The sequence below is a fragment of the Pteronotus mesoamericanus genome, unplaced genomic scaffold (genome assembly GCF_021234165.1).
Source record: "Pteronotus mesoamericanus isolate MK-2021 breed Mesoamerican mustached bat unplaced genomic scaffold, CSHL_Meso_final contig_24, whole genome shotgun sequence".
NCBI lineage: Eukaryota > Metazoa > Chordata > Mammalia > Chiroptera > Mormoopidae > Pteronotus > Pteronotus mesoamericanus.
Window position 1 is genome coordinate 17,769,470 of NW_026555100.1, and position 15,343 is coordinate 17,784,812.

Sequence of the window (15,343 nt, forward strand, 5' to 3'; positions counted from 1 at the left end):
AAATGATAAATTTATTTTTTTGAGAGTGAAAGGGGGAGTTACTGAGAATTAACACTGGGACAACTGGTGTAAACAGGAATGTGTGAGAACACCCAGACATCGGTAACACTGACAAGGGTGTCAAAAAATTATTTAAAATTGTGCTGTTTAATATAACAACCATTGGCTATTAGCCAATGTGACTATTAGCAATTAAAATGTTCTATAAGTGAAATAACACTGGATTTTAAAGACTCAGTACAAAAAAAGAATGTAAAATATTGCATTAAAATGTCTTTACATAGGTAACATGATTAAATACTATTTTGCATATAGTGGGTTAAACAAGTACATTAATAAAATTTCAAAAAACAAATATGCTAAAATAAAGTATCCTTAGTGATGTCTATTACAGTATATAACTTTCTTTACACTTCATTTCAATTACTTATAGATTCTGTATTCATTCTGTATTCTCTTTTAAACCCCCTACTTTCTTAAAATATCTAACAAAAGCAAGATAACTGTGATTCTTTAATGATTCCTTTTTATTAGTGAATCCCTGTATTTTAACCCTAATCCTAAACTTCAGTGCAGCTAAGTTTAGTCAACTTTAATTATCAGGCATTAAGTGAAGGGAATGGAGATAAAGATAGAAAAGAAGAGGCACAAAACTAATTTGTACTGGGCTACAGAACGGAGACCATTCTCACCCCTCGGCCGGCACCCGCCACCAGCCGGCCTCTCAGTCCCGTCCCTCTGTGAGGGATGGAGGGCCCAGCGCGAGCTGGTAGGAAGCACCCACGCCATCACAGACAGCACACTTGGGCAGGGGAGAGTGGACGTGCTTTCTTATTAAACTTGGCGGACACCGACCACACTGGTCTTTTCAAATGAGACTGTTGATGCAGGGCCAACTTAATCGACAGTAACAACTGACTTGCTGAGTGTCTACTATGCTCTTTTAGATTGCTTTTCTTTACCTAGTCTTCAAATACGCCAAGCTACGTATTTCAGGATTCCAAATTTTCCCAAAACCCTAAAGAAAGGCATCTATTGTGATTACTATTGTTGATTCTTGTCTGTTTACCTTTTTATACAGCCCAAAAGTGTGGGTTCTGTTATAGGCAAAACCACTCAACTCATGCTGAGTTTTAACAATGTATGTTTAAAGCTGGAACCCTTGGGCTTCACACTTTTTTCTTCTATTTATGTCAATTCAGTTACATCTTGTCAATTAAAATATCAAATGCTGCTTTTCACCTTAAGTCACTACCCACTGAGTAGACTTTCTTCTATTGCTCAAGATGCAAATCTGATCACATTCTTCTCAATATCCTTATGCCCCTGTCTTTTCCTGATGAGAAAAAGCATTTTCTGAATGTTTGTGTGTGCATGACTCATTCATATATTCACTCAAGAAGCATTTAAAACTGAGTACCTACTAGGTGTCAAACACTGGTATATATCTGGGAAGAAATAACAAATAAGGTACAGCCTAAGAGAATGTCCAGTATCTAGGCACTTAATAAGTGTTTACTGAATGAACAAATATAGTCCCTGGGCATGAAACTCAAGTTCTACAGGAAGAGACAATAACGTAAACCCGTAATTACACTTCAGCATGACAAGTGCTAGAGTAGGAGCACATACAGAATGCTGTGAAACAGAAAACTACTTGGTCTGCTCCACTGGGGAAAACAAGGGAGGCTTCACAGAGGAGGTGGCAGATGAGTTACGACAGATACTTGAAGACATGGAGTCTAGACTTTATACTTTAACATCATCCTCAACCAAATAAACTTCAAGCTGATTACATCTAAAAGTATGATTAAAAGTCAAAGCTCACTTGATTTGTTTTGTTTGCGCTTGGGGCTGCCAATAGAAGCCGCAAATTCACTGTGACCTGTGGATCCTATTCCATTTCGGTCTCTCCAGTTGTCAGATTCACTTCCACTTCCCAAGTGCTCACGACTGTTGGATCTCGAGAGGGACATTGATGAGCCCTGTAAACAAAGAAAGCCAAACAAGGAAATGTTTAAAAAGGTGGGTTTCCTGAGGTGGGAGGGGAAAAGAACCCTCAGTAGACCCCCACCATTTACTTCCATGGCTAACCACTGCAGTGAGCCGCGAGCGATGATTCTTGGGAAGAAGGCTGTGGTACCTATCTACGTCCTTGTATGCCAGCCACCAAGGACTCGGCAATATGCACAGTGAATTTTTTGTTCATCATGAGGGTGCCCAGCAGGGTTCTGAGAGTCCTCAGTATAGACTTACTCCTGTTAAGAACCTGTGAGAGTGTCTCTGCCTTGTATCACAGAGAAGGGCAAATAACGGAGGAATAGGCAGGCCCGATGCTTTGACAAGAGTCCTGCTCCCAGGCTAGTCATCAGACGCTGGGGAGAGATCTGGCATTTCTCCTGCATTGGCCTCATCTAAATAGGATCTCTCCCACAAATTACAAATACCTGGAAAAATCGACCTTATTTAACTCCAAGTCAAAATAAAAATAATCATTTAAAAGATCTCAAAGGCTGCACTGAACTTCCATTTATTCATTTTTTAAATTTATTTAATCACCATATTACAGACATCTTACTTTGCACTGTATCTAGAGTATTAAAGTCAAGATTCTCTGATTTTCAGAGTTCTATGTTCACTAAGGGATCCCAAGAGAATCCTTCACTATTCATCTCAATAATCTCGCTTAATTCAGTCTCCTAGCAGCCTCACCACAGCTGACCATGGCTTCCTTTAACACCTCCTGTTTCAAGGCATCACGACACCACCCTCCCCAGCTCTCCTGCTGACCTCACTGTAGCCTTGTAGGACCTCCCTCCCCGCTTCTACTCCAGGTGTCCTAGCACCCTGGGGCTCGATCCCAGCCGTGTGTTCTCTCTCTCCTCCCACTCCCGCCCTTCTCCCTCCCCCCACTTTCTTATTAAGAAATCTCTACCTCTTCCAATAAAATCCATGACTCCCCAATTTTTACCTCCAAATTTGACCTTACTTTCAAATTGAGAACATGGAGTGGCCAATCTGACCCCTCTGTGTTTCTGCCTCACAGGCATTTTCAATGTGTAGTGTTTGAAATTGAATTGTTACAGACCTGTCCCCACCAGCGACACCCAAACTGACTCCTCTCAGAATTCCTACATCTCGGTAAGTGACTCTACCCTTCACCCAGCCGATCAAGGCGTCCTCACCCCTCCTTCCCTCACCACATCCAATCCATCTGCAGGCTCTAGCAGTGCCATCTCTAAATATACGCCACATCTACCTGCTTCTCTCCATCTCCACAACTGTTACCAGCAGGCTCCTAATGAACATTCCAATTCTATTCTTTCCTCCTACCTCAATAACCCATTTTCCATAAAGCGAGTAGGTTGATTTTTTAATGCAAATTAGAACTAATCACACCTCTGAACGAAGTCTTGTCCCGCTTCTCCGGCACCTTCCGACGGGCTGAGGCGCTCCCTGACTGAGCCTCTGCCTAGCTCTGCAACCTGCCTTCGACGCTCCACCACCCCATCCACCTGGGCCCCAGGAACTTAGGACCGGCTCTGACTTCAGGATGAGCCCGCCAGCAGCTCCCTGGCCTGACACTCTTTCCCTAGATCTTAAGAAGTCTGGCCCTTTCTTGTCATCTAGGTCTTAGCTTGAATGTCATCTCATTAAGACCCGCTATCACAACCCAATCTAAAGCAGCCTATTTCATATCTATCAGGGGATTTTATTAACTAATGTCTTTCTATTTACTTGTTCTCTATCACTCTCTACACATCAAAAAGTTAGTTCTGTTGGTGAAAGCAAGAGCCTGGATTCAAGCATTGTGTCTTTAATGCCTAGGATGGTGTCTGGAACATAGATGTTGCTTAATAAATACCTGTGGAATTACAGAATCTCATAGGTGCATCTTCCTACATCTATAGAATGTTATTGGCTGACTTTTGGAAAGGGGTTTAGGGAAAGATGGCTCCTGGGACCACAAAAAACCCGCCAAAAAAAAAAAAAAACAAAAAAATCCCAGCTTTTCAATTAAAACCATCTTTAACATTCTACTTCAACCAGAAAAATCCAATGCAGCAAGGGAAACAGCAACACGCTCAACACTCGTAACTACAAGAGGCATTAATGAGATCATTACATATTAGTTGTGTATACTTTAAAAATTCTGCATCTAAACTCTTCTGAGTATTAAAAAACCATTCATTTAAGATCTAAGCTAACTTCCTTCACACACTATGTCAGACATGGCTAAACACAGTGATTTGTAAAAACATTAAGTAAAATATACTCTTGTGATAGCTACTAGTTTTTTATCTACTAATTAATCTAAAGCTCACCTACACTCTTAGATTTATAAGACTTAAAGTAATTGGACAACCTCATTACTCTTAGTGCTGAGAAATTAAAAACAATCTTTGACCCCCAATGCAGGTTTTTATTTGCTTCAGAGAATATGAGCATTATTTATGCTTTTGAGTGGCAAAGAGAAAAGGAAAATCCCAGGCCTTTTATAGCTCTGTTGATGTGACATCTATTGCAGGTCCAAGCAGCCTTTTGCTTGACCTTTGGTGTCACAGTATATCTAGCAGATAAGGTCGTATTTTTGAGCCTTGAAGAAAACAAACAAAGAAGCCTCAAGCTCTTTTTGGAACAGGCTAATTTCGCAAAGTGGCCCTAAAACTGGAAACAATCGCTCAGGTCTAGCTTCTCGGTGACCTGAAGGAAGAGCTCAAAGCATCGACTTCTTGCCTCAAGCAATTCTCCCAGGACAGGGAGCTCCGAGTGCCTGGTCCCTGGCCACCAGTGAGGGAGCACCACACCCATCAGGGCCCGCGGGCTGAACACGCTTCCTCTACTGATTCCCTTTGGTTCTGTTTTCTTTGAAGGAGGAGGAGGAAAAACAGTGTTTCTAGCCACTCTCTAATTTTAAAATATTAGTGCTATAAGCAGAGACATGGTCAACTGTTTAGTAAAAATCAGCTTCCATTTTCCCTTCGTCCTTCTCCATCCCACCTCGTCCCCATGTCTTAACCAAACAAGCAATCCTCACTCACCGCCCAGTTGTTGACCTCTCTGAGCTATAGCAGAATAGAGAGAGCAACTGCTGAAGAGTATCAGATTGTGTTATGTGAGGCCTGTGGGGCCCCGGTACCCCCTTTCAGTGGATTTGCAATGTGTGAGTAAAAGTTCAAGCCCTGCACCCCAGGGAGAATTTGAACACTTGAAAGCCCAAAGAAAGCTTGATTTTGTCTTTTCATCTGTAGGATTTAAAGGGGCCACAAATAAATGCAGGTTACGTGGTGAACACTGAGCTAGCTGGCCACCCCCTCCCCCAACTTTTCAGTAGGACTGGGCCACTAGAAGACAGACAGGAAGGTGCAACAAAGATGGACAAAGCAAGGGAAGCCACAGGAGGGGGTTCAGCCACTGAGTCAGGCCCCTGCCACACAAAGTGGTCCTCCCATCCTTGGGAAAGTGCCAGAGCAGAAAAGTCGGTTCTGACATCATCATTTGCACATCGTTCCCTTTGTTTATGTACCAGTGGAGCAGGGTAGAGAGGGGTGCCGATTCGACTCAGAATCATAGGAGGCTTTTGCTTAAAATGTAGATTCCTGGTTCCCACCCCCTGCCTGATGAGTGAGATCCTGGGGCAAGAATCTGCATTTTTAGCAAATTCTCCAAGGGACTCTTTTGTCTGCTAAGGTATGGCAACATGGCTCTAATCATTTACATATCACCTTTGCTATGTACCCTCTTGGGTTAAAGCATTAGAATAAGCAGTATATGGAAATCTTGTAAAATGAATTCAAGTCCTTCCTTTGACACCTACTGCCATGACCTCAAGTGAGACACTTCACTCACTGAACTGTTCTGCCCACCCTGCCCCCGCTGGAGTTTGCAAGACCTGAATAAGCTTGGATGAAAATGCACCCTATAAACCATGAAGAAATAAATGAATGTGATTTAAGATAATTATCACTAGTGCATTATGTGTTCATGTAATACTCTGAAGTATTCCTTTGGCTATAAAAAGCATATCTAGTTCAAATGTGCAGAAATACTTCCAGCAATAAGCATTCATATACATAATCCCATCTTTCACCAGGCTCTTGGTTTTCTCCAGGGTAAAGTTATCCAGCAGAAATAACAGGAACTGCTCAGTTTCACTCAGAACTTACCATCCACCATGCTGCACACTGGATGCCCTCTCCCATGTCATCCTCGAAACAAACTCAATGAGAAAACAGGCTCAAAGGAGTGAAGCCACAGCCCGCGTGGCCGTCCGACCCTGCAGCCCCTGCCCTTGATCACTGCATTATCAGAATGATCATCAAACTGTCTTACTGCTGTGTCTCTGAGAACAGAACTGGATTAGCATTTCTCCAGCGAAATATTTAATCTCTGCAAGTATAGCAACACTATCAACCACTGAACACGCCACCCTACCAAAACAAAGGTGAGCGAAAAAGACGAGACTGTGGGGGTCTCGGCTGAAAGAATTACCACAGCACCTCTGCCACGAGAGCTCTAGTGGCAGAAAAAGGGGTGTGCCTCCTAGAGCCGCAAAACATTTCATAATGGCGCCCACATCCTAGCTGTTGGCAGTAGCTTTGGTCTTTGAATGCAGCCTGCCAGGTTGCTACTGGAAGTCTGACAATGGAATTCACAGAAGACCATTCTTTTTCACTTACTCAAAGAGACAAAGAAAAAAATGCACGTTTGCTTTTACCCTTCATCAACAGTCTAATTTATGACAAAGAAAATAGGTAGAGAAGACAAGGTCAACCTACCAACGCTCATTATTAGACTAACAATTACAGAACCCTTCGTTAGTGTTTGCTTCGCCGCCTGCAGTGCTCCGGTTGAACACTGTGGCTCTTGGAGCAATCATGTCCATCCGTGCTTGGGTTTGCGTAGTGTTCCCAGTGCCGTGTGCGGCGTGAGTGTGCTCTCTCGTACGCCACCCCCACTCCCAAAAGGCTGCCAGCCACAGTCTGATGCTCTGCAACCGAGGAGGCCTAGCTGACTGAGCCACGTGCAGCATGGCTGGCTGGGAGGCAGGAACTCTGGGTCCCTCCTCCACGTGGCGCGGATGCCAGCTTCCCAGTGTCACTCTGAGCAGGGCAGCCAACATCTGGGAAACGAAGTTTTCGAGCTCTTGTTTGTGATACTTCCTGCTGTGTTCCTGGCATATCTGAACACACTGGATTTTTAACCCATATCTGAAAACTTGTTTTTATTGAATACTTGCCTTTTCCCCCTATGGTGGACTTGCTAGTGATACCCTTGGATAAAGGGACTCTATATAGTTTATGGAATATCATTACATCTGTCCTTTGCTTCGTCTCAGCCTTGCTCTAGCATTTATGACACGCCTCCTAACAAAAACACATTTATCTAAATGTAACAGCTGATCAACAACTCTGAGAGAAGATACAAAAAAGAGCACACTGTATTAGAGTGCATCAATTTTATGCAATACGTATATAAGAAAAGAAATTAAATCCCCATTAACGACTTTTCCTTAAGTAAATAAAGAATGGAAGGGGAGAGACGACTGTTCTTGTCCGCTGGGAGACCAGAAAGGAAGAACACATGGGGAGGACTCCACAAACCTCGAAAGTGGTTGTCATTGTGGGCTTGTAGGACACGTGGTTGGCCCTTCTCAGCTCCTTGATGGTTTCCGCGGGCATGGATTTAGAAAAGCCAAGGCCACTCCAGGTATTTGTAGGTGTTCTGACCTCCGTCACCACTGGCTTCTTTAACATAGCTTTGGAAGACAGAATATAAAACAAATGCTTGACATTTTTAATATAGTTCTTAAAAATATTGATGAGTGTTGTTCCTTTGATATATGCAAATATATGTAAAGAAAACATAACTGAAAATTATTTCTTAACCCAAAATGCCTTAAATTATCTTCATAAAACATTTCCTACAAAGTAATGGTAAATTTTAAAATGTTACATTATCTCATAATTGACCTACTGTTAAGCTAGTCAATAAAATACATTCAGTCTCAACAAAATTTGTGCAACTTTAAACCTGAACATTTTTTTAAATGAAGGTCCAATTTCACAATTCAATGTGAATACTGGAAAACCTTTTAAGCATCTACAGAAAAAAAAAAAGTATAGATCATTAACATATCACATACCTTTGGTTGCTAACAGCTTCTTTTGTTCATAGTCAAATGCCTAAAAATAAAACAGATTTATTGCCAGTTTATCTAATGCCATGCCAGTACCCTATTATCAGAAAACAGAGGTTTTGACAACAGCCCGATCTGCCTGGGCTGCCTGCGACACAAGCTAAGTTTTGCACCATAATGTGCCATTAACTCAATGCAAGTCTGGTAAGTTTAAACATGTTTTCAAAACTGGTTAATTAGAATAGTAAATCACTACTTCTGACTTTAAGTTCTGACAGTGACAAGAGTTAGAAATCTTCCTTCGACAGGAAAAAATTCCCATTTACTACAAATGTTTAAAACATTAGGACAGGTATATCCTAAAGTATAGTGAATAACTTAATAATAATTATGCCCAGTTTCAAAATACTGCATTACAAAAATGCTTTCAGTTACCTACTGGCCTCATTTGTTTCTCAGAATCCCCCGTTCAATACATGGCCTGAGGTGGTGTAATGCCCAGACACTTAAGAAATCAGCTTAATTGAAATAGTCTTTGCTTTTGAAATGAGATAAATGGCAAATCTCTAGGTTTAAGCTACAATAACATTAAGCGTGACAGTACAAGTAAACCTAGCTACCTTTTATTGCAGGGGGGTGGGGCGGCACTATCCATTCTTTTCATTCACAGTGAATAAGTGACGTATGACACAGTCAGGTCTACACAGAAACCAAGGCAGGTCATGTTGAAGAAAGTAGTCTGGATAGAGCTACATCTCGAATGCTAACCCAGTGTTCTCAACTGTTCTCAACAGTGTAGGGACGAGCTAAGACTCGATTTAACAAAGTCTTAAAGGCCCATTTGGAGGGCTGAGAACCAACTGGCAAGACCTCTTCTGACCCTCTTCCTGGGACGGCTGTATAACCACATGCAGCGTGTGTGCTCTGGTAACGTACAGTCTGAAATGGCCTCCTCCTTAGAGAGAATGTGCCAGAAATAATAATTAGGTCAGGATAATGCAAGTAAATGGGCTGGCCCAGACAAACCATTAACTCGAAGAACATGGCAGTAGATTGGGAGAGGCAGGTTTTTAGAGAACACAATTGGATGATGTTTTTGAAATCTTAGGTCTAAAATGGCACTGGAAATTACAGTCGACTTTTAATGATTAATGTCTAAGAGCAAGGTGTGGGAAGATCCTAAGTTCAGTTGTTCAATAAATATTTATGGAGTGCCTCTGACCGAAGAGACTGTACTGCACTTTGTGGAAAAATACAGTAATTAATCAAAAATAACATACAGCCTTAAAGCATGTAGAGTCAGCGGGGATGGGTAAAAGGAATAACTACAAAATAAATGAGGAAGTGAGATAAGTGTGGAAAGAGAACTGGAGACACGGCATTCCAAGAACATGAGGAGAAAAGACGTGATTTTTAGCGGATGGATCCGGAAAGTCTTCAGTCAATGCTGACTATTATCATTGATTTCTTAGTGATTTAAAAGTCAGCTGGCATAAAGTACATCTATTTAAGGTGAAACTATCACCAGGAACATTTATAAAAGAAAGAAACATGAAAATGGTTCACTCTAGGTATAAAACTGATGGAAAAGATAAGAACCACAAGATGGATGAAAACCATACATGGATCATAAAGCGGATTGGATACTTCTTAGATGAAAGAATTTTAATCTATATTAACTGAAAATGAATCCACCAGAGAAAATGTAACAAATTATCTTTTTTTTTTTTAAACTTTGACACTTTATAAAGGCTTTTGTAAAAACAATCATCTAAAACTCATGGCAATGTTCAAATGCAAGGGATTAAAGAACAGATAAGCTGGAATTACAGAAGTATAATTTAGTTCCATGAATTAATTTCTTTGACATATCTGTGACAGCTTTGTTTCTAGGATTTTCTGAAACATTCTTCCCTTCTTTTGGAGGTGGGGGGAAGTAGATGATAAATCTCTTTCTATGAGGTAGGTAAGTCTACCCGGTAATTCTGATACTGAAATCAAATGTTTATAGATATCTCTAAAAGCACAGAGCACAAAATCCTTCTCTTTCCTATTGTAATCTATATGGAAATCAGATTTCTGAATTCCATGGTCAATAGCCTATTTTCAGTAATTAGCCTAATACTTGGAAAAGGGATATAGAAAAAAATAATTCCTGTTCAGGAAATTGTTTAAAATAATCATAAAAATCTGTGACCCAATATAATCATCAATACTATTTACTTTCCAAAAAACTAAAGCTTCCTATCAGCTATTTTTAAAACTGTCTAAATGACACCAAACAAATTTATCATCTCCATTTTATAGATAAAAGGATATTATATCTATTTATCCAAGGCTATGTCATGAGGCAGTAATACTTAGAAATAACAGCTCTGACATTTATCTAAAATTTTATAGAACAGATGAATAATGTCACTTATATAACAGTGACACAGACCATTTATGTCACTATATATTATAGTCACTATAATATAAATGATTATATTTTAAATCATTTAATCACTTAAGCTAAATGCTGCATTTCACTTTTAAAGTTTATAGCAAAATCAATTCCGAACTACTGCATATATATTTAAATTTAATTTTGACTAGAGTGCAGGAAGGAAACTTAATTTCTCTTCTACTGCTCTACACTCACTGAATTCGTGTTCCCTAACCCAAGCACACTACACTGGGACGACATTCCCATCTTTTGATCATTACCTGCATGTTGACATATGATGGCCGAGAGGCCAGGCGGGCCCGTTCGGAGTTTTGCTGCGCAGCTGCGGCCCTCTCGGCCGCACGCTCGCTCCCTGGAGCCTTCTTGTCAGTCAAAGGGCTGTCCGCGGCGCTCAGTTCTGGATCTGAGAGCAGCCTGTCGGTGCTGCTGCGAAACAGAGTTTGGAATTTAACACTCCAGTGTTATATACAGAGGAACCGAATGCTTCCCATGTGCCACATTTACTCTGTATGTTAACCACTGTCAACTGTTCACACGCATTATCTCATTTAATCCTCACAACACTGCTATGAGGTAGGTGGTATTACGGTCCCCATATTTCAGAGGAAGGAAGTACCTCATCCAAGGTCATCATCTAGTAAATGGTATTTGAACCTGGGCATTCTGACTCTAAGGGCCATAGATGGAACTATTTCATGACATGTATTCATACACATTATATACAGTATAATATAAATGATACATATGGGATAGATATACAGACGAGATTTCTAAATTTGTATACATCAAGAAGCCATCAATGGTCTATGCATACACGGTCTAAACAAGACTAGCTGATCTGAAAGCATGCACCTGATCCAATTCATGTGTGTAAAATGTGCATGAGCCAATTCATGCGTGTGAAATCTGCTATAACAGAGGTGGCAGAGAAATAGGAAATATTCTCCAACACCTGTTCAGGGTATATGAGAAGAGCATGAAAGTGCTCCTTCCTTTTAAAAATAAGTTTATTTATTGACTTGAAAGAGTATGAGAGTGTGAGAGTGAGAGAGTGAGAGCGAGAGAGACCAGCGCATTGTTCCGCTGATTTATGCATTCGCTGGTTGGTTCCTGTGTGTGCCCTGACTGGGGATCAAACCCACAGCCACAGCATATTAGGGTGATGCTCTAACCAACTAAGCTACTCGGCCAGAGCCAAGGGTGCTTCTTAAAATGGGGACCAATCATCTGAATTACAAGAACTGATAATACCCTATACATGCACTTCAAGTTCAAATCCAGCTGCATGTTAAGCTCAAGTACAGAAGAAATAAGAAACAGTATTGGTCAAAGAGCCAATTTATTCATTCATTCTTTTATCATTCACTAAGTTGAGAAACTGAAGGAATTTAGGAAGGGCTATTGGAAACAAAAGGAAGAACAATGAACTTTGCTTGGCAAGAGTTCACGGAAGTTTCACTGCAGACATTTAAACTGGAATTTAAAGCGCATGTGCAGGTTCACCAGTGCAAAAGGCAACCAGCAACCAGGAGGGAACAGCATAAGCAAAGGGGAGGAGGCACACAGTGTGGACCACCGGTGGTTTACAGCCAGAGTATGCCAAGGTCAGACTCATGTGTTCCAAATAACTACTGGGACCAAATAAAGGACTGACTGAGCTGATGAGGGGCTGGAGGCAGGGAGGCCATTCTGGAGGGTGCAGTCTCATTAAGGTGAGAAACGATGTGCATCCACACTACACTCGATGAAAGGAATACCTGTATATTTCAAATGGTTCAATATAGAGAAAAGCAAAATCATTTATCTAACCTATAGTAAATAATGCTAATTTTGGGTATTAGTATCATGTATAGAAAAACACAGACAAAGTAGATTTGGACAAAATGGTAAAAACAGTAACTAATGATCAATGAGTTCACAAAGGCAAGTCAGATTTTGGTAAGAAAAAGATGAAATAAGAATATATATGCTGCATTTGTCTACAGACATTCTACTCTGTAAGGACATACAATTCATTCCCTTGAACAGCATGGGTTTGAACTACATGGGTTCACTTACATGCATATTTTTTTCAATAAATATACAGGCAGCCTGCCATCTCCCTGGGTTTCATATCCACAGATTCAACCAACTACAAACTGAAAACAGTATTTTCAATCCATGGCTGGGAATCTGCAGATGCAGAGGGCCAACTGTATGCACTGTTCTATGGCATTTAATATAAGGGACTTGAGTGCTTGTGGGTTCAAGTATTCACAGGGGTCCTGGAATCAACCCCCCATAAATACCAAGGGACAACTACAGTTAACTTTTGGGGAAGTCAAAGTTAGATGCAGAGTTTTGACTGTGCAGGGGGGCAGTGCCCCTAACCCTGCATTGTTCAAGGATCAACTGTATAAAAAAATTAAGACAATAGAGAAAACTGCTGAAATGGAGGTGGATGGTAGCAAAGCCTTTCAATACAGAAGCATTCCACTGTTTCTCTTTTAAAACACATGGGCTACCTATTTGAAACAAACAAAAAAAAAGAAGTGAAAAAGAAGAGAGAGTAAGGAAAACACATTTGTAACTATCCTATGGCACAGGAGAGTTATATTTAATACAATATAGGTATTTCTGTTTACTGCTTTGTAATAAATGAAATCATGACACTGTCAAGTATTTATTACCAAAGTTAGCAGTTAACTACCTTGGAACAAGGGAGCCATTGTTTAAGTTAGAAATTCAAAGGCAAATGAAGAAGAATTCACAGCAGGAAAATACCTAACAGCAAAATGGAAGAGTAAAAATTGCCCTGCTGATTACTGAGGAGCAGAGAGAATGCTAAAAGTTTCAAAGCAATATAGATAGTTCAGAGGACCCAGAGATAAACCCAAGGTTTATGAAGAAGGGAAGGACTCTAGATAAAATATAAGGGTAAAAAATACCCTATTATTATTCTTTAATAAAATTTTTACTCACAAAAACATCACTAAGATTGAATTGGACTATTAGTCATAAAAGATGAAATTCTGCCATTTGTGACAAGTATGGGCTTTGAAGGTATTATGCCAAATGAAATAAATTAGATGGAAAAAGACAAGTACCATATCATTTCACTCATATGTGGAATACAAAAACAAAACAAAGGAATAAAATCAAAAACAAAAACACATTCATAGAGGCAGAGAACAGATCTATGGCTACCAGAGGGAGGCTGGGTGGAGGAGGAGGAGAACAGGGGAAGAGAGTCGGCTGTGTGGCTGACAGATGGAGACTGGGCTTGCGGTTGTGAGCACGATGTAGTATATGCAGATGTCAAATTATAATGTTGCACACCTGAAACTTATATAATATTATAAACCAGTGTTTCTTCAAAATAAAAAACTTCTAAAGGAAAAAAAAGTATAGGGAGCAATGAAAAAAACACGGATAAGATCAAATTCACTGAAACCAAACAGCACTAACTGCTAAACAAATCCAGTTTTGTTCCACTAACTTACAACAAATCCAGCCTGTTATACAATTTCTTTCAAAGCGTCAAGGCCTTTTCAAGATGAAAATACCTACTGTAAGTGGGAGTTTTTGGTGCCCTGCAATAGTTCTACTGTCTGCCTCTTGGCACAGGAAACTTTGGAGGGCCCCAGCATCTGTTTCAAGTCACCAGCATTCCCAGAATGGGAAGGGCTTCGAGGCATGCCTACTTCAACAAAAGCATCATTGCAACCTGCAGAGAAGAGAAAACAGTGAAAACCCAAAATACCAGTTTGCCTTTAACAACCACCTACAATGGAAACAAACCAGAATCCAACGCTACGGAGACACAGATGCAGCTGCTTTCAGCTGCAGAGACGACACCTTAACACAGTCCAGCTGCCTCAAAAACTCAAGATGAAATTTGAAGAGAACATCCTCCTATTTTTCAAAGATTGTTAGGGATGAACAGGTTAGAAAAAGATATACCCTACTTAGAAAGAAATTATATACATGTTTCTATATACACACATTTAGTAAGTTGATGCTTTCCTGCTCTACAATTATATTCACTTTGATTTAGGAAGTTCCAATGTAATGGGAAAGTGATTCTTTCTGTAAGAAGTTTATCTGTTTTTCAGTTTATCTTTCACCATGCTCTTCAGAATTTCATTCAAGATGTTGTCTTTCTGCATGTGAGGCAGGATGAGTTGTAATTGGTGAGCAAAACCAATTCAAAATCACTGCGTGGACTTTCTACAGCCCCTCTATTCAAGTGACAGACCAGGGTGAAGTTTGGAAGGAAAGATACCTTCTGCAGGGTTTGGTTTGGGAGATGCCTGCTCAGATCCACTCGTTTGTCTAGATGGATCACCATGATTCGAACTCAGCACTTTTTCTCCAAGTGATGAAGTGGATATTACACCATATTTTATATTTGGAGACTGAAATGATAATAGAAAGTAATATGCAGTTATGATCACAATTCTAAAATTCATTTTCAGCTGAAAGTTTTACAAGTAGTGGCTTATCTCTTACAAAGAGCACAGGTCACGTTCTTTCACTGAAGGACATTACCTGTGCATGTCCATTTAAAGAAGCAGAGATTTTTTTGCCTTCGGTCTGCATGCTGTTGATGTGGACGTCAACAGGAGTCAAGCCAGGAGGGGGAGACGGGGCTGTGTGCCCGTAGGCAGGTACTCCAGACAACAAAATGTTGGTTAGCGTGGCTTGGGCAGTAGATGGAATCATAAGGTGTGGTACAGCAGAAAAACCTAGACCAATATTTCATGAAGACAGATATT

At 40.4% G+C, this 15,343-nt stretch overlaps 1 protein-coding gene across 1 annotated transcript in view; it reads right to left on the reverse strand.

Moving 5' to 3' along the window:
- Nucleotides 1–15,343, reverse strand: part of BICC1 (BicC family RNA binding protein 1) — a 257,023-nt gene that overhangs the window by 10,907 nt on the left and 230,773 nt on the right. Inside the window, exons 12-18 of the mRNA XM_054572762.1 lie at nucleotides 15,117–15,313; nucleotides 14,851–14,983; nucleotides 14,136–14,292; nucleotides 10,847–11,012; nucleotides 8,147–8,186; nucleotides 7,605–7,759; nucleotides 1,829–1,985 (exon numbers count right to left, since the gene is read on the reverse strand). Of these exons, the coding sequence (XP_054428737.1) occupies nucleotides 1,829–1,985; nucleotides 7,605–7,759; nucleotides 8,147–8,186; nucleotides 10,847–11,012; nucleotides 14,136–14,292; nucleotides 14,851–14,983; nucleotides 15,117–15,313 (1,005 nt within the window). The remainder of the gene's footprint in view (nucleotides 1–1,828; nucleotides 1,986–7,604; nucleotides 7,760–8,146; nucleotides 8,187–10,846; nucleotides 11,013–14,135; nucleotides 14,293–14,850; nucleotides 14,984–15,116; nucleotides 15,314–15,343) is intronic.